At 24.1% G+C, this 20157-nt stretch overlaps 2 protein-coding genes across 8 annotated transcripts in view; one reads left to right on the top strand and one right to left on the bottom strand.

Annotated features, from left to right (window-relative positions):
- Window positions 1-20157, top strand: part of LOC122504895 — a 92342-nt gene that overhangs the window by 52694 nt on the left and 19491 nt on the right. For all 6 annotated transcript variants that reach the window (XM_043616258.1, XM_043616239.1, XM_043616248.1 and 3 more), the window contains one exon: window positions 364-575. In XM_043616258.1, the coding sequence (XP_043472193.1) occupies window positions 364-575 (212 nt within the window). The remainder of the gene's footprint in view (window positions 1-363; window positions 576-20157) is intronic.
- Window positions 1731-7922, bottom strand: LOC122504926 (protein kinase 4). 2 transcript variants are annotated; one of them, XM_043616280.1, is made up of 6 exons: window positions 7533-7922; window positions 6463-6836; window positions 4143-4503; window positions 3727-3993; window positions 2636-2805; window positions 1731-2479 (listed from the first exon to the last, which is right to left on the bottom strand). In XM_043616280.1, exons 2-6 carry the CDS (start codon window positions 6707-6709, stop codon window positions 1953-1955), a joined length of 1572 nt encoding a protein of 523 aa, XP_043472215.1. In that variant the 5' UTR covers window positions 6710-6836; window positions 7533-7922; the 3' UTR covers window positions 1731-1952. The 2 variants fall into 2 exon arrangements, with proteins under 2 accessions (XP_043472215.1, XP_043472224.1); XM_043616289.1 differs by having other exon boundaries at window positions 6463-6823.

Here is a 20157-nt window from a genome sequence, read left to right as displayed (position 1 = left end):
TTTGAGAACATTAAATTTTATGGAAATCAATTTTACGAAATTAATTTTTTAAATAATTTGATTAATTCAATGTAATCGAAAGTGTTTTTAGAGTAAAAAAAAAATTCTTGAGTAAAATTTTCTTGATTGATAGGACATTTTCTACAAAATAATAAAATGTATTTGTTTTTTTTTTATTTTCTGTTAAAATTTACGGAAATGAATTTCTATTTTTTGAGATTTTCCCTCAAGAATGTAAAAATTCTGCGGAAATGGAATTCCTCGTTTGTTTTTTAATTTTCTCTGAAGAATGTAAAAATTTTTGCGGAAATGAATTTTCTTTTTTTTTTCTTTTGTTCTCTAATGAAATATGAAAATTTTCAGGGTTGAGGGAAAGAGTGCGTTGTCAATATCGACAAATACGACGAGTTCGAGTTCAACGACTCTATCGACGTCGGATAATAAGGAGAAGAAGAAAAGTGGAGGTGCATCGGGAACGGGAGCGAGTAGCGGCAGGACGAAAGACAAAAAGAAGGATAATCATGCAGCGTCCGTTGAAACGAGCGACGAAGAGACTCAACCTATCGATACCCATGGTGAGTGAGAAAAAAAATTTAATTTTAACTATTATATCCATTTTCTATTTAATTTTTTTTTCATTTCCTATTTATTCAGTTTTTCATTTTCTATTTTACCAAACAAGAAAAAATGGAAAACTTATTTTTAAAAACAAAAAATTACTACTTTATGTTTCTTAATTAATAATATAAATTTTTTAATTCACATTAGATCTAAAATTTAAATACTTTTTTAATTCCAAAAATATTCGAAGATTTTTTAATTTTCATTTCTTATTTGAAAAAAAGATTTTGCGAATCTTCAATTTTTTTGTTTTAAAAACTACAAAAGTCTTTGATAGGCAACTAATTTTTCATTTAAAGAAAAGCGAAAATTTTCGATGTTTCGAAAAATAAAAAAATATTTTGAATTTTGAATTTTTTCTATAAAAAAAAAATACGAAAAACACGAAATTATTCTATTTTTCATTTGCAACGGTATTAAAATTCTTTGAATTTTTTATTTTTTATTTCAAAAAAGTACCAAAACTTTTAATATTATTTTTTTTTTCATTTCAAAAAATACTAAAACTTTTGAATTTTTCAATTACTTTTCTCAAAATTTACAAGTTTTCGAATTAATTTTTTTTAATTTCAAAAGATGTAAAAATTTTGCTGATTTATAATTTTTTTATTTTAAAAACTACAAAAACTCTATGATCTAATTTTTTATTTAAAAAAATGCGAAAATTTTCGATGTTTCAATTTTTTTTTATGAAAATTAAAAAAAAATTATTTTTCATTTCCTATTTCAAAAAATGCGAAAAGCGAATCTTAAATTTTTATTACAAAACAATTCGAATATTTCAATTTTTTACTTTGAAAATGATTAAAATTCTTTGACTTTTCAATTTCTGTTTCCTAAAATATTAAAATATTTCGAATTTTCAATTTTTTCTTTCAAAAAATACGAAAGTTTTCCAATTATTTTTTATTGCAAAAAATATATATTCAAATTATTAATTTTTGTTGTGAAGCAATTTTGAAATGTATTTTAAATTCAATATTTAACTCCCTTAAATTTGGAATCAATTTCTTTTCTCTACGAATTTTAAAGAAACAATTTTCCACAATTGAGACTAATTTTTTATTTCTAGAAAATCGATGTTTTTTATGTTATATAAATCGACAAGAGAAAATTGCGAAATGTTTTACAAACGATAATTCGTACATTTTTCCAAAAATGATATTTTTGGGGAACATTTTTTTTATATCTAAAACTTAGTGCATTTCATTTCATTTTACAAGCGAAATTTTTTAAATTCGACAACACTTTTTTTTTTATTTCGATTTCTTCTTTTTGTTGTTGATCTTCTTTTCAATTTCATTTTTCTCTCTCTTGTTATCGTTTAATCCTCAATCGACTAATTTTTTTCCACTCGATTCACTCGGTTCACTGCTGTTAACAATAATTTCCTCATCGTTTTGTAAATTATTACTGTCCCTCGTTGTCTCGTCGGTAATATTTGAATGGCACATTTTTCGATGCTTGTGAACAAAATAATAACTTGGAAATTTACTGCCACAAATTTTACACGGATAATATTGAACGTTTAAATCGAGAAGTCTAACTTCTCGTCGACGTTTATCTTGATTATTTTGTTGTTGTTGATGATGATGATGTTGCTGTTGTTGTTGTTGTTGTGGTTGTTGTGGTGGCTGTTGTTGCTGCTGCTGAGACGGAAGTTGATGACGTTGCTGATGATTACGACTCGATGATTCCGCCTCAGTTGGCAATAAATGTCTTCTCGCGTGCTTCCGATAGCAATATTGCGATTTAAACGTATGCTGACAATAGTTGCAGGTGTAATTTCCGGAAACTCCGCAATCCACCGTCGATTCATGCGTCAAGTCTTCCGGTCGACCGTTCTCGTCATTTTCGCCTGAAATTTTTACAATATTCTTTTTAGAAACTCGAAATTCATAAGGGGATGATTTTTTCTTTGATTAATTCTTTCAAAGTTAAGAAATTATTATTTCTAGCAATTTTGGAAGGAAGAAAATTGAAAATAATAATTTTTTTTTCACTTTTAACTTACCGGAAGTAGTGTCGTCGGTTTCCAAACAATTTCTCGGACGAATTGCAGTTCCGGTTGAGGGTGCGGAATAATTTTCGTTTAAGACGCGATGAAATCTCACGGGTCCGTCGCAGCATGCAACATCATAGACGACACTTCCGCTTGAATTGCTTTCCTGTTCGGCGTTTGTCCTTTAAAAGACAATTTTTCAATTATTTATTTAAAAAAAAAGAGATAAATTTCCAAATGTACTTTTGCTAATTATTTGAAATCAGAAAAATAATTTTTGAACAGCAATTTTAAATAATTTTTTATCTGTAATTTTAAATCAATAGTTTTGAAATTAAATTGAAATCAGAAAATAATTTTTGAACTGCAAGTTTAAATCGAATGTTTCGAAATTAATTTAATATCGAAAAATATGTTTGCAGCTTAATTTAAAATCGGAAAATATGTTTGGAAATTAATTTGAAGTCAGTAAATAATTTTTAAAATTATAGACTAATTTTTGACCTAAATTTGAAACTTGAAAATAAATTTTTGGAATTAATTTGAATCGCAGAAAATAATTTTTTGAAATTAATTTGAAATCAGAAAATAAACTGAAAAATAGTTTTTAAAGCAGAAAAAAAAGAATTTATTTCGATTCAATTTTGAAATTAAAAATTAATACTTGAGACTAATTTTAGAATTAATTTTTGAATATCGAGATTTTTTAATTTTTGAGAGCCAACAGTAATAGTAAAAATATTTGAAAAATTTTTTCGATTAATTTTTAAAAGTAGAAAATAATTTTACGAGACTACTTTTGAAATTTAATTTCAAAAATAGATTTTCATTTTACTACTGATTTCATTTTTAAAGCAAATAATTTTTAAAAGCATAAAATAAATAAATAAAAGCAAAAAATTCAAACAAACAAATTCAAAAGGAAAATAGTTTCAAAATTCGGAAAGTTTAATTTTTGAACAAAATAGGGAAATTAAATTTCTATAATAATTTATAAAATCAATTTTGTAGACTAAAAATTTAATATTTGAAAAAAAAGTTTGGGATATTTTTTGAAAAGTAAAGAAATTGGAAAATTGTCGATTAAAAGAAAAAAGGTTTACCTCGCTCGGCGCAATTGTTGCGAAATGTGCTCCACATTTGTCACGGATATTTTCTCGCTGATCTCGGAAGAACTCGAACTTTTTAATTGCGATTCGTCGGGAGTTTTTCGTTTAGACGATAAATTGAGGGAATTTTTGGAAAATTGAGGCGTTAATTGTACCTGAGGAATCACGGGCGTTAATGATCGTGAACGTGAACGTGAACGTGATTCCGAACGACGAGGACGCGATGGCGATGATTTTGGTGACAGTGATCTTTCTCTTGTACTAAAAAAGATAAAAATAAAATTAATTAAAAAAAACAACAACAAAATGTTAGAAAATTAAAATTTTAAAATCAACCAAACTTCGAATTTTTCAATCGAATTAAATCGAAAAATGAAATGAAACGAAGATGAAAATTTTCGACTGCAAACCTGTAGGAAAGTGACGATCCGGGATTGTCCTGAAGAAGGGGGGGAATAATTGTCTGCGGCAAATGCAAAGAAGGCAATCGGGAAATAATGGGCCCGGGACCGTACAAGCTAGTTTGCGGCCAACACAATGGCGGACCCACCAGTCGATTTGGCACTGGTCTTAAAACATTTCCTTGGCCAGTTTGTTGAACCGGAATCGCAGGTGGTGTCCTCAGTCTCAATAAAGCCGCTCGACATTGTTCCAATGCTCCTGGCATATGCAGTAAATGTGTCGCAAGCAAAACACTGTAAATGTTGTCCAGATTAACGTCCAAATGACCCGTGTACATGTAGTTGAGTAACGGGGCAAACGCCTCTCCACCTGGAATTTATTTTTTACAAACAAAAATAATTATGAAAATTCAAAAAAAAAAGGAAAATAAGAAAACAATAATTGGACAGAGAGAAAAATAAATTCAAAAAGCAGAAAACAATCAAAAAGCAAAAAAAAGAACCAGAAAAGCAAAAAGGAACCAAAAAGCAAAAAAAAAGAAACAAAAAGCAGAAAACAACTAAAAAGAAAAAAACAATCAAAAAGTAAAAAAATTACTGGAAAAAAAACAACGAAAAAAGGTCAAGAAAGAAAAAAACTTTCAAAGAATAAAAACCAACTGAAAAAATAGAAAAACAACCGGAAGAAGATAAAAACAACTATATTAGAAGAAAAAAACTGAAAAAAGAATGACAACCAAAAATATAAAAAAACAAAGGAAAAAGGAACTCAGAAAATAATTAAAAAACAAAAAGACAGAAACAACTAGAAGAAAATAAAAAGAACTGCAGAACAACAAACTAGAAAAAGAAAAATAATAAAAAAAAATAAAAAGAAAAACAACGAATGAATGAAAAACAAACTCAAAAAGCAATAAAAAAAAACTGATAAAGAGAAAAATAATCAAAAAGAAAAAAAAATCAACCGATAAAGAAAAAATCGAGGAAATCAAAAAAGGCAAAAAATTTCTAAACAAAATTAAAATAATTTTTTGAAGACTTTTGATTATTGAGTGAAAACAATTTTCCAATTAATAATAGTTTCAGGAGATTTTTTTAAAATATTCTTAAAGAAAATATTGTCGATTTTTTTTTATTTATTAAAAAAGAGAGAAAGAAATTGATGACAAATTTTCGGAACTTTATTTGTGCTAGGAAAATATTAAAAATTGACGGAAAGGGATTAAAAAAAATTTTATAATTTTTTTTTATTTATTAAATTTTGTCAACTGTGGAATAAAATAAAAAATTCGAAACAAAAACCAAATTTTTGAATCAGGACAAACGGGGCAAAAATTTTTGAATTAGAATCGAAAGCAAATTTTTTAATGGAAAAGAAATTAATTTTCTGAATTGATAGGAAATTTAAAATCGAATCGTAACCTAAGTTTTTAAATCGTGACAAAACAAAATTTCCTTATTGAAACGAAGTACAAATTTTGAATTCGAATTGAAAGCAAATTTTTAAGTAGAAAAAAGAATATTCCAAACGGAATAAAATACAAAAAGTCAGAACAAAATTTCGAAATTTTCGAATCTCGACAAAAAGTATAAATACTTTGCGAATTGAAATAAAATAAAAAAAAATTCGAATTGAAAGATAGACTTTTTTCAATTGTAACAAAATTAAATTCTCAACTTCGAACAAGATAAAATTTTTGAATTGGAACAAAATAAAAAATTCGGATTGAAAACTTAAATTTTTGAATCGCGATAAAATTAAAATTTCAAAATGAAACAAAGTACAAAATCAAGGACGAATTTTGAAATCAGAAAAAATTTGATTTTTGAATGGGGATAAAATAAAGAAAATTCGAATCAAAATCAAAATTTTTGGATCGTGACAAAATTAAACTTCTGAATTTTGAACAAAATAAAAAAGAATTCGAATCAGATTTCAAATTTTTAATTTCGACGAATATTAAATCATTGACATTATAAGAAACAAAAAATGAAAATTTCAACTTTTTTAATCGATGGCAAATTTTCGAATCGTAACAAAAGGGAATAAAATACAAATACCTAATTATTGAAAAAAATATGTAAAGGAAAATATTTTTAAAACTTTGAGAAGAAAATATTTTAAGAAGTAGAAAAATAGAAAATGTGTTTAAAAATAGAAATTATTTTGAAAAATAGAAATTGTTTTGAAAAATAGAAATTACTTTGAAAAATAGAAAATATTCTCAAAAGAATTTGAAAAAAAATAGAAACAGATTAGAAAAAATAGATTTTTCGGGGAAAAGAAAATTTTCTTTCCAAATTAAAAAAAAAAGAGACAGAAAATTACCAATTGACGAAACGGAAATTGAACTAATAACCGAATTTCCATCCGAGGAGAGTGTAGAATTTCCTGAATTACTATTTGACAATAATGCCTTTAAATAACCACTGTGCGCTGCCAAAATTCCACGATGGGCAACGAATTGATGTTCACCGTCGTTTCCCACTCGAATCAAAGTGTCCGGGGGTGAAAGGGTCTCGAGACGGGGACAGGTTTGCTCCGTGCCAAACCAGGCTCGATAAAAATTATACATTTTGTCCTTTTGTTCTTTTCTTTCAAAACTATATCCGGGCAATTTTTTTTTATCCTCTCACTTGTTTCGCATAATTTCCATGACCACACATTCCATGGGACATTTTTTCTTATTCTTCAATTCCAAACTTTTTTTAAATTATATTTTATTACAGTATTTTTATATTATCATTCTAATTATTATTATAATAATAGCAATAATAATAATAATAATAATAATAATAATAATAATAATAATAATAATAATAATTAATACTTCATTGTGAAAAAATAATAATAGTTAACAATTCATACTAGAAAATAATAATATAAAATAATATTATTATTTAGTAATATTTGTTTTTATTTGTCATAATTTACTATTTTTCTGTTTATTATTTTTTTTTATTTTATTTCATATTTTATATATTATTTACTAGTATTGCTATTAATTATTATAATTATAATCATCATTTAGTAGTATTCTTTATTATTATTTATTATTATTTTCTATAACTTGTTTTTTATTGAAACCGTTTTTTGTAATTATTTTGTAATATTTAGGCTTTTTTGTTACAAAATTATTATGTTTTTTTATTATTATTATTATTATTTTTTATTATTATTTTTTATTGTTATTTATTATTATTTATTATTATTTATTATTTTTTATTATTAATTCATTTTTATTCTGAATTCACAATTTAGTATTAAATACAATTTTCCCTTATTGAAAATGTTTTAAAATTTAAGAAACAGAAAAATTAAAAGCGTAAAATTTTTAAGTCACAGTTGTTGTTGTTTTCTTTTTCTTTTTAATTTTAAATGAGAAATAATTTATCCACCAAAAATGAAGGAAGGCGAAAAATTGAAAGAAACTTTTTCAAAGAGATTTTTTTTTTTTTGAAACCAAAAACAAAAAAAAAATTTGCGACGTTTAGAGAACGATAACTCTTGCGGTTGTGATTTGAACGCCAGGAGCTTGGAGATTCACTGGGGTAGTTTTACCGCGAGAATATTTGCCCCACTCTGGTTTTGCGCTGCCCTCAGGAGAAACCGGAGTGAGAAACGCCCCCAATGAAAAGAGATTGGCCCGTTAATCTAACACGTGGTATCCTTCCCTCGACATTTTCATATTATCGCCAATTTCTCCGGTTATTATTATTCGTTTACCATCAAACAATTATCGAAATGTGGTCCCTTTCTATTCTTTATTAATTTCCCCTCTCTCGAACCATTCCTCCGATTTTTTCCACTTTTAATTTAAATGAGGAAAATTTTTCGACTTTTTTTTTTTAATACATAATATTTAATTTTATTAAACAATTTTTCTATCTTTTATGTTGCAAAATGGAAAAATTATTATTAAAATAATAATTAATAATAATTATTATTTTAATAAAAAATTTGCCATTGATTATAAATTCATTATTTCTATTTCAAACTAATTTTCATCCGAAAGACTAAAAATTCTCATTTTTCTGCCTCTAGGGACTAAAATGCTTTCATAAACCCCTAAGAACGAAAAGAAATTATTGTTTCCTCTGGGATTTTAAAAAACAGTCATTTTTCTTCATTGGGGAAAAAACGATTATTTTCTCCCCCTAGGATTCAAAATAGTTATTTTTATCCATAGGATAATTAATGATTATTTTACTCTCTAGGATTTAAAACGATTATTTTTCTCCCTTATTGTACAAACAGTTGTTTCTCATCTATAGATGTAAAAAAATCGTCATTTGTCAACTGTGATTTAAACAAAAATAATTTTTACCCCAAGGTCCTAAAATATTTGCTTTTTAATACTTGGGAGTGAAATATCCGTTTTTAACTCTAAAATAGAGGGGTTTTTACTTCTAGGGACTAAAATAATTCTCATTAATATAGTAGCGAGAAATAATCGTTTTTAACACTAAAAAAAAGTTTTTTTCTCTCTAAAACTTTAATTTTAAACTTTTTGAAATTCAAATCTATATTAATAATATATTAATTTAACATTATTGCAAAAAAAATATTTGTTTTTCACTATTTTATATGGGAAATTGTTTCTATTTTAGAATATAACATTTTTAATAACATTTTATATTAATTTTTTTTATATGACTTTTTGTAACTTTTTAAAATTTTGAATCTAAAATAATTTAATTTTTGCCTAGAATTTTATTAAAATTTTTGAAAATAATTAAATTGTTTTAAAGAATTTTGTGAAAATTATTTTTTTTAATAATTGAAATTAAACATTTTATTATTGAATTTTATTAAAATTTAAAAAAAAAATAATTTCATTTATTCAAGGAATTTATTAAAATTTTACAAAAGTAATTAAACTTTTTAGAAATAAATTATAAAATTTTTTTTAAATTTTTGCAAAAATTTTACTTATTTAAAGAAATAATTGAATTGTTGCGGAGGATTTATTTAAATTTTAGAAAATAATTGAATTTTTCGTAGAATTTTATTAATAATTAAAAAAAATCAATTCTTTTATGAAATTTTATAAAAATTGTATTAAAAATAATTAAATTGTTTTAAAGGATTTATTAAAATTTAAGAAAATAATTGAACTCTTTTAGAAAATTTTATAGTGAATTAAGATAAAAATTGAATTCTTTCGTAAAATTTTATTGAAAATAATGAATTTTTGCTAAGATTTTACTTATTTAAAAAAATAATTGAATTGTTACGAAAGATTTATTTAAATTTTAGAAAATAATTGAACTTTTTCGTGGAATTTAATTAATAATTAAAAAAAAATCAATTCTTCCATGAATTTTTTTTAAAATTGTATTAAAAATAATTGAATTATTGTTTTGAAGGATTTATTAAAATTTTAGAAAATAATTGAACTTTTTCGTGGAATTTAATTAATAATTAAAAAAAAATCAATTCTTCCATGAATTTTTTTTAAAATTGTATTAAAAATAATTGAATTATTGTTTTGAAGGATTTATTAAAATTTTAGAAAATAATTGAATTCTTTTAGAAAATTTTATAGTGAATTAAGATAAAAATTGAATTCTTTCGTAAAATTTTATTGAAAATAATGAATTTTTGCAAAGATTTATTTTAAATAATTTTATATTTCTATTTTTTCTCACAAAATAATCAGTGTTTTTATTAAAGAAAAACACTTTTTAATAAAAAAAATTCAAAATTTCCGGTCAAGAAAAAAATTCACTGTCATTTCCTCTGGTTTTCCGGTCCAGCGATCACTCTGATTATAAAATAGTTATTTTGCTCCCTAGTGGCGAAAAATGTTACTTTTCCCCCTTGTGATAGAAACAAAAATTTATATTATCTTCTTTTTAAAATTTTTTTTACTTTTCTACCAGTAAAATATTTGTTCTCTTTATTTATATTTTCATTTTCTTTCTATGAATTTTCAAATAAATATAAATTAAAATTACATTAAAAAATTGTATATAAATAATTAATACAGCACTCTATCCATATTAAAATTTTACTAAAAGTGAACGATAAAAAAAATTGATTACATTAGGAATTTTCTTTTTTCGTTATTTTCATTTGGAGGGGAAATTTGAATAAAAAATTTTTATATCGTATCATATCTGCAGTGATTTCTGTTTGTAAAATGAAGTTCATTAGCTATTTAAATGCGCTCAAGGGCATTTTGAGTGCTTGAGATAAGTGCTCGAGAGTTACATGGGTAGAAAAATGAAATTCGTTCATAGGAGGGTAAAAAAAATACAAGGAAAATAATAAAAAAAAAATAAAATAAAAAAAATGTAAAACTCCACTAAAGTGCCTTTCGTTGAGAGAAAGAGTAGAAGAGAGATGCGTCTTTTGCCAGGTTTCCTCCTCTCTTTCTCTCTCTCTCTCCCTCTCCTCCATCTTTCTTTTCCTAAAACCCTCTGATGTTTTTCATCAAATTAACTCTCAGCACTAGTGCTTCTTTTCCTTTCTCCTTCCCCCACATAGTATTTGCATAATATCATTTATAATTCACGTACCGTCGAATTCTGCTTTATTTCATTACAAGCGAATCTTTCTTTTAAAAAAAAAATATAGATATATATTCCATCCTGGAAGAGAAATTGAGCGATACTCGTCCACTCCAGGTCTTTTGCAAACAAGAATATAGAAATACATATTTCATTTTTTGTCTTCTTTTTACTTTTTCTTTACATTTTAGCCTATTATGTAATATTTTAAAAGCATTTTTTAGCTTCTTCATAAATTATCAGTCTGTTTGGTTCAAAAATGATCATTTTAGTCCCTGGGAGTGAAAAATACTTTTTTTTTTACTCTAGAGAGAAAAATTACTGTTTTTTATCCTCCCTCGGGAGAAAAGTAACCATTTTCAAGCCTAGGGAGGAAAAAAAATAATTTTTGTTCCGAAAGGGAAAAATTGGCGTTTTTTATTCTAAGATGGAAGAAAATCCTAATTCTAAGAAGAAAAACAGTGAATTTTAATTTTCAGTAGTAAAAATCATTACTTTTGGCCCTCGTGTGAAAATTAACAATTTTTCTTCCTAGGAAGAAAAATAACCGTTTCTAATCTTACAGAAGGGAAAAATTAAAAAAAATTTTATCGCAGGAAGATAAAAAAAGATTTTTTGATTAAATATAATTGCTTTACAATCTTCACTTTACAAACTTGCGGTAAAAAAAATAACTATTTTTAACCCCTTGGGAGATAAAAATTTTAATTCTTCGCAAGAATTCAATTATTTTGATAAATAATAACATTCTTCGGAAGAATTTAATTATTTTTAGAAATAGTAAAATTTTTTGCAAAAATTCAATTATTTTCCATAAAATTTAAATCAAATTCCACGAAACAATTCAATTATTTTCCAAAAGATTTTAATAAACCTTTCAAAACAATTCAATTCTTTTTTTTAAATAGTAAAATCTTTGCAAAAATTAAATTATTTTTAACAATATTTTTTTTCTTAATTCGTTATAAAATTTTTCGAAAGAATTCAATTATTTTTTTCAAATTTTAATAAATCTTTCGGAACAATTCAATTATTTTTAATATTTTTCGAAAAAATTCAATTATTTTCTAAAATTTTAATAAATTCTTCGAAATGGTTCAATTAATTATTAATTTTTAATAAAATTTTTTGAAACAATTCAATTATTTTCATAAATAATAACATTCTTCGGAAGAATTCAATTATTTTTATAAATAGTAAATTTTTTTGCAAAAATTAAATTATTTTCAACAAAATTTTAATAAAATTTCACGAAAGAGTTCAATTTTTGTCTTAATTCATTAAAAAAATTTTCTAAAAGAATATTTAATTATTTTCTAAAATTTTAATAAATCCTTCGAAACAATTCAATTATTTTTAATACAATTTTAGTAAAATTTCATGAAAGAATTCAATTTTTCTCTTGAATTTTTAAAAAAATTTTTCGAAAAAATATAAATTATTTTTAAAAATTTTAATAAAACCTTCCAAACTATTCAATAATTTTTTTGAAAAGTAAAATCTTTAAAAAAATTCAATTATTTATTAATAAATTTCGTGAAATTGAAAATTGAAAGAATTCAATTTTTTCCTTAATTTGTTATAAAATTTTTCAAAGCAATTCAATTATTTTTAAAAATTTTAATAAATGCTTTGAAACAATTCAATTATTTTTATAAATATTAAAATTATTTGTAAAAATTTAATTATTTTTAATACTACAATTTTAATGAAATTTCATGAAAGAATTCATTTTTTTTTAAATTAAATAAATAAATTAATATTTTACGAAAAAATTCAATTATTTTAAAAAATTTTAATAAAATTCTTCGATGAAATTAAATTATTCTCAAATTTTTTGATAAAGTTCTTCGAAGGAATTCAAATAAAGTTAAATAGAAAACTAAAAAAAAAGTAAATGGGAAATTACTGTATAATAGAAGATCTATTTTATTTTTCAAAAATTTATTTATTTTCGTTTCTTTTTTAAATTAACAAAAAAAAACATTAAAATTGTAGATTTTACGCGTGAATTAACGTGAATAAGAATATATTTTTCAATTGAAATGCTCTGTGCGCCGGTGACACTCGCGATGGCACGAGCCAATAAACAAATGATCGCGAGAGGAAACCGATGCAGAATAGAATGGCGATTACACACATTTCCCTCGGGACCGAAAGAGGAGAGTTTCTCTCTCACTGACAGGAAATCGTCCGATTATAAAGCAAAACGTTTCCCTTGATCAAAAAGCCATTCTTTTCCTTTACAACAATCGCTTTTTAATCTTTAATTCACATTTTTTTTGCCTGAAATACTTTCAATTTTTCTTTTCTCCAAAAGAATTTTTTTTTATTAACTCTCCGTTCTGGGTCCAAAACAATTTATTATTGCCATTTTAAAATTAAAGAAAAATAATAAAAATATAAAATTATAATTTAAAATTATTATTTATTTAAATCAAGAAATAATTATATAATAAAAACATATTTAAAGAAATAGTAAAAGAAATATTTGTAAAAATAATAATAGTAGTATTAACAGATTTTAACAGATTTGTTCCTTTCGAATAAAAAAAAAAATATTAATGATAATAATTATAATATTTATATATGAAAATAATTTTTAGTTATTTTTTACTATTAAGATTCGCAATTTTATTGCAGACGAGTTTTTTGTTGCGGTAAAATAGTATCCGAAAAAAGAAAAAGAGAGAGAGAGAAAGAAAGAGACGAGCAGTGGGGGGAAACGAAAACTTGGGGTAAAAATGGGTAAACAATTTTTGTGAGTATTTTCGCTTGCTTAGGCAATTACACGAGTTCCGTGAATTTTCGGTGCAAGGAAATATGTGGGACGATGTAGCGTGTAACAGTACGTACATAATCCGTTATTTGCTAAAGCGCACAAATTCTCTCTCTCTTTCATTCCCAGTGCACCTGTCCGCAGTATAAGCGAGAACACACAGTAAAACGTTACTCAGGTATAGCAGAGGCATTAATTGGGATTAAGTAAATCAAGACGCTAATTAGCTCGTTCGTTTCAAACTCGCAACTCCCCTGCCCTCAACATCTTCCATTTAATTTTGCCACCAATTTGCTTCGCTCCACTCAAAGTTTCATCTCTCTCCCTCTCTTCTTCCAACAACTCCCCCCCCCCTCACTTGATTCATCTCTCCATTATTTATACATTTGTATCGAATTTTATTCGCTTTTTTTAAATGAAAGGCTTTCACTATATTGTGCTAATGAAGACAGAGAAAATTGAGACAGAAGAATTGACGATTATTTTCAAAAATTAAAAAAAAATTCTCGTCAACATTTCAATTATCTTTATAAATAGCAAAATTCTTTTCCGAAATTCAATTATATTCAGAAATATTTATGAAATTTATTGTAAGATTCAATTATTTTCAAAAATTTTTAACGAATATCTCGTCAAGAATTCAATTATCTTTAGAAATATTAAATTTTTTCGGCAAAAAATTCAATTATTTTCAAAAATAAAAATAAAATTCTTTGCAAAATTCAATTATTTTCATAAATGACAATATTCATGACAAGGATTCAATTATTTTCAAAAATTTAAATAAAATTCTTTGCAAAATTCAATTATTTTCAAAATCAAAAAATTCTTTGAAGAAATTCAATTATTTAAAATATTTTAACGAATATCTCGTCAAGAATTCAATTATCTTTACAAATAATCAATTTTTTCGCCAAAAATTCAATTATTTTCAAAAATAAAAATTAAATTCTTTGCAAAAGTCAATTATTTTCATAAATAACAATATTCATGACAAGAATTCAATTATTTTTAAAATTAATCAAATTCTTCAAAAAAAAATTCAATAATTTAAAAAATTTTAACAAATATCTTATCAAGAATTCAATTATCTTTACAAATAGCAAATTTTTTCGCCAAAAATTCAATTATTTTTAAAAATAAAAATTAAATTCTTTGCAAAAGTCAATTATTTTCATAAATGACAATATTCATGACAAGGATTCAATTATTTTCAAAATCAAAAAATTCTTCGAAGAAATTCAATTATTTTAAATATTTTAACAAATATTTCGCCAAGAATTCAATTATCTTTACAAATAACAAATTTTTTCGCCAAAAATTCAATTATTTTCAAAAATAAAATTAAAATTCTTTGCAAAAGTCAATTATTTTCATAAATAACAATATTAATCAGAAGAATTCTATTATTTTCACAAAGAAATAAAATTCAATTATTCTCAAACATTTTAATAATATTTATGGCGAAATTTCAATTATTTTCAAAAATTTTTCTTAATTCAATGATTTTTAATATTCCACTATTTTCAGAAAATTCATCAAATGAATTCAATTATGAAACGAAAATTTTGATAAAATTCTACACGGATATTCCATTATTAAAAAAAAAATAAAAATTTCAATTATTTTTAAAAAATTTGTCGAAAGAATTCAATTATATTTAACTATATATTCAACTATCTTTTAATAAATATTAAAATTCTTTCCAGAAATTCAATTATTTTTAAAAATTAAAAAAAAAATTCTCGTCAACATTTCAATTATCTTTATAAATAGCAAAATTCTTGTCCGAAATTCAATTATATTCAGGAATATTTATGAAAATTATTGTAAAATTTAATTATTTTCAAAAATAACAATATTCATCACAAAAATTCAATTATTTTAAAAAAATCTAAAAAATTTGTCATCAACATTTCAATTATCTTTATAAATGAATAGCAAAATTGTTCGACAAAATTTAATTATTTTCAGGAATTTTAATAAAATTCATTGCAAAATTTCAATTATTTTCAAAAATTGTTCTTAATTTAATGATTTTCAATATTCTACTATTTTTATAAAATTTACTAAAAGAATTCAATTATTAAACAAAAATTTTGATAATATTCTAGTCGAATATTCAATTATTTTCCAAAAGAATAAAAATTTCACAGGAATTCAATTATTTAAGATAAAATTTCCATAACTTTTTTTCCAAAACAATCAAATGTTTTAAAATTTGGCATTAAATTCTTCGCAGTAATTCCATTATATTCATAAATTTTTAAATTCTTTTCAGGGATTCAATTATTTTCAAAATATTTGTAAATTTATTATTTTTATAAAATTTTCCAAAAGAATTCAATTATTTATAATAAATTATCTATGTTTGCATTTAAACAATTGAATTCTTGTAGAATTTTCTAATAAAAATTCGTTTAAAAATTATTTTCAGTTAAAGTTTTAGATAAAAATTGAATTTTGAAGTAATAATTGAATTTTGTATAGGTTTTAAATTCAAAATTTTTGAAAATCTGAATTTTTCATACTTTTAATTAAAAATTCTATGGAACTATGTAATTTATTTCAAAAAAAGTTTAATCAAAATTTTTTGAAACTATTTCAAGTTTTTATTTTCTAATTATTTAATTGCAGAATTTTCTAACAATTGAAATTTCACGTAAAATTGAATTATAAACAAATGGATTTGAATAATTCTCAAAGGAAGAACTTTTTCAAAAATTATTAAAAAAATTGATAAAAAGAAGTAGTTTTTTTTAAAATTCTAGAAAATAATAATTGAATTGAAATTATGAAAATAATTTTAAAGAAGTTACAGTAAAATTATTGTTATAATATAAAATAATGATTCTATCACTCGATCAACTTTATTTATTATAAAACATGAAGAAAGCGATCACTCCGAGTCTTCGACTCGGAGTGATCGATATCTTCATGTTTTATTATAAATATTCTTATAATATTAAAGGTGAAAGGGAAAAAGTGAAGATTTTGTCTGGAAATCAGGGAAAATTCAGGTGAAAAAAGAAAAAAGAAGTAATAGTAGTATAGTAATAGCAATAACAGCTGTAAGTAAAAAAATAATAGTTGTATGATCCATAGTATTAGTAGTAGTTTCCGTTTTACCATTAGGCTAATTCTACTAAAAAATAGGATCCATCCCAAATTGAAGCACTCTTCTTTAAAAAAAAAAAAAAAAAGAAAAGTGTAGGGCCGTGAATAATTCGCGAAATTTGAAAGTCCCCACAGAAAGCAGGTTCAGAATGAACCCCCCGAAGTGTGCTTGCGGTAATATCGTGAAAAGTGTTTGCTCAGCTTGTCTCAACTCGACACACGGCACTCTCTGATGCGTTAAACCAAGCGTTTCGCCTCCCTCTCTCTCGCAGGTCCCACTGTGCCCTAAAGGTTACAATATACTCGAAAAATCCATCCCTCTAACCACTATCATCACCCTCCTCACTAGCGTCTGGTTGCCCCGTGCGATGATCATGTTCCTCGCGAGTTTGTTTGAAGAAACCTCCCACACACAACTGTAGGTAGTACAGAATGGACAGACCATTGGCAAAGTCCACAATTATTCCAATGCTCTCTCTCTCTCTCTTTAGGTCATACCAAGCGTGAACTCAAATTCATGAACCATGTACACATCTCAAATACGCTTCGGACATTTTTTATATTTTCATTTTTGATCACTTTTTCTCAAATTGAGAATTTTCCTTTTTTGTTTCGTATACACTCGATGTCTTTCTTTATTCTGCACTTGAAAATTTTTATATCTCTGTTCTTCAAACTCGAAAAATATTCATCAACAATGTGCTTTTTCAAAAATTGTTTTTTTTTGTAATATAGAATGAGCAGGGGATGATTGCTAATACTTATTTCCATTAAGTGCATGTTTTATAAAAGTGCATAAAGAAGTGAAATTTAATGAGAAACAAATTTAATGATTAAGTTATGTGCCAATTTAGACATGAGCGTATGCACATGTGTATCGTATTTATATGTGCATCGTATGTACATGTGAATCGTATGCACATGTGCATCGTATGTACATGTGAATCGTATGCACATGTGTATCGTATGCACATGTGCATCGTATGTACATGTGAATCGTATGCACATGTGCAACGTATGCATATGTGCATCGTATATGCATCGTATATGTGCATTGTATGTATATGTGCACCGTATGCACATGTGCATCGTATATGTGCAACGTATGCACATGTAAAACGTATGTATATGTACAACACATACACATGTGCATCGTATGCACATGTACATCAAATGCACATGTATATCGTTCATATATACACAAGCACATGTAGATGACAGATTGAATTTGTAGAAATTGAATGCGAGTAACTCACTCTTGGGGTTGATCGACGTATAATTTGCCACGATGCGTTTTATATAGGAGAGAAACCCCTGGATACAAACGCGAGTAAGCGAATTGAGAGAGAGATAGAGTTGAACGATTGACTCCCTTCCGCCCTCACCACCTTTTAGTCCACCCCCACCCCCACCCTCCCCCCTGCCCCTTTATACCCTAATTGACAGATGTTATTTGCACAAGCAAACCATAATACCAGCACACCAATCAGTCCTAGAGTATCATAACGATCCTCATGTTTACACTGTCCCCCCACCCCACCCCCCTAAACTCCCATCCCCCACCCACTCCTACATCCTCAATTGCTATAGGTTAATGTATAGTATCGTCAAAGTGAATCCTTTTTTTTCTCTTTGTTCATTAACTTTAATCGTCTTTTTAAATTTAATAAGCAATTTATTGGAATTTTGATCCATTTTGTCGAATGTAAGTGAAATTTTTTTTTAAATATTGCGATGATAATAATTGACTAGCAGTAATTATAATAGTAATAATAATAGTAATAATAATATTAATAATAATTATAATAATAATAATAATAATAATAATAATAAATTTATAATAAAAAAATATTTATAGTCGGGAAGAATCGAACCCTGGTCCTCAGTGTTGTAAGAACGGTTACATAACCCCTTGGCCATCACACATTCATAATTATTAATAATATTTAATTGCTAATAATATTAATAATAATAATTATTATTATTCTATTAGTAGGTATTTAATTATTAATTATTGTTACGAATGTTTAAATATATTATTGTTAATAATTATAGATTAAAAATATATTGTTAATTATTATTAATAATAATAGGTTATAATAATTTAAATTTTTTAAAATTAGTTTTTTTTTCTCTGCTTATATAAAGAAATTAGTTTAATGTTCATAAAAATAATTTTGAAATAATTAAAAAAAATGAAATCGTTGTTAGGATTTTTAAATTTAAAAGAGTGCGAGGAGAGAGAGAGAGAGAGAGAGAAAAAAAATTGAACATTTTTTTAAATAATTGATTTTTTTGAGGAATTTAAATTAAATTTTTAAGATTAATTACATTTTTTTAACCACTTCCTGTAAAATTGTATTAAAAATAATTGAAATCTTGCGAGGAATTTTATTATTTATGAAAATAATTGAATAGTTGCTAAGAGTTTTATTAAAATTTTCAAAAATAATTGAATTTATGTGAAGAATTTTATTATTTATGCGAAAATAATTGAATTTGCGCAAAGAATATTATTTAAAGTTATTAAAATACTTCAATTCTTGTGAAGAATTCAATTACAATTTTCGAAAATAATTCAATTCCTGTAAAGAATTTAATTAATTTTGGTAAATTAAATTTCTGTGAAAAATTTTATTATTTTTGAAAATAATTGAATAGTTGCTACGAATTTTATTAAAATTTTCAAAAATAATTAAATTTATGTGAAGAATTTTATTATTTTTTAAAAATAATTGAATTTGCGCAAAGAATATTATTTAAAGTTATTAAAATACTTCAATTTTTGTCAAGAATTCAATTCCAATTTTCGAAAATAATTCAATTCCTGTAAAAAAGTCAATTAATTTTGGTAAATAATTGAATTTTTGTGAAAAATTTTGTTATTTTTGAAAATAATTGAATAGTTGCTACAAATTTTATTAAAATTTTCAAAAATAATTAAATTTATGTGAAGAATTTTATTAGTTCTTAAAAATAATTGAATTTGCGCAAAGAATATTATTTAAAGTTATTAAAATACTTCAATTTTTGTGAAGAATTCAATTACAATTTTCGAAAATAATTCAATTCCTGTAAAGAATTCAATTAATTTTGGTAAATAATTGAATTTCTGTGAAAAATTTTGTTATTTTTGGAAAATAATTGAATTTCTGAGAAGAATTTTATTATTTATGAAAGTAATTGAATTATTGAGAAAAATTTTATTAAAATTTTAAAAAGAATTGGATTTCTGTGAAATATTTTGGTTTTTGAAAATAATTGATTTCTACCGAACGATTTTATTATCATTTTTTAAAATAATTGAATTTCCAAGAAGCAATTAATTACTTTTAAAAATAATTGAATTCTTATGATAACAATTGTTGTTTAACAAAATAATTGAATTTTGCAAAGAATTTTATAAAAATCCCTCTAAATAATTGAATTTTTGGAAATAATTTTGTTATTTATCTTTAATAATTGAATTCTTTTGAAGAATTATTTATATAAAAAATTGAATTCTTGGGAAAAATTTTTATTAAAATCTAAAAAAATAATTGAATTATTTCAAAAAAAATTTAATTAAAATTGTATTTTAAATAATTGAACCAGTTAGAGAAATTTTATTAA

This window comes from Leptopilina heterotoma, unplaced genomic scaffold (genome assembly GCF_015476425.1).
Source record: "Leptopilina heterotoma isolate Lh14 unplaced genomic scaffold, ASM1547642v1 Lhet_112, whole genome shotgun sequence".
NCBI lineage: Eukaryota > Metazoa > Arthropoda > Insecta > Hymenoptera > Figitidae > Leptopilina > Leptopilina heterotoma.
The sequence above is the reverse complement of the archived record's forward strand: the minus strand, read 5'-3'. Positions and strand labels throughout refer to the sequence as shown.

Bases quoted from the DNA above. Each gene is read 5' to 3' on its own strand.
- LOC122504926 (XM_043616280.1), bottom strand. From the start codon at position 6,709: ATGTATAATTTTTATCGAGCCTGGTTTGGCACGGAGCAAACCTGTCCC. The intron at 3,994-4,142 runs GTTTGCAGTCGA...TATCTTTTTTAG, and splicing joins GGATCGTCACTTTCCTACAG to TACAAGAGAAAGATCACTGT. The intron at 2,806-3,726 runs GTAAACCTTTTT...TGTCTTTTAAAG, and splicing joins CAACAATTGCGCCGAGCGAG to GACAAACGCCGAACAGGAAA.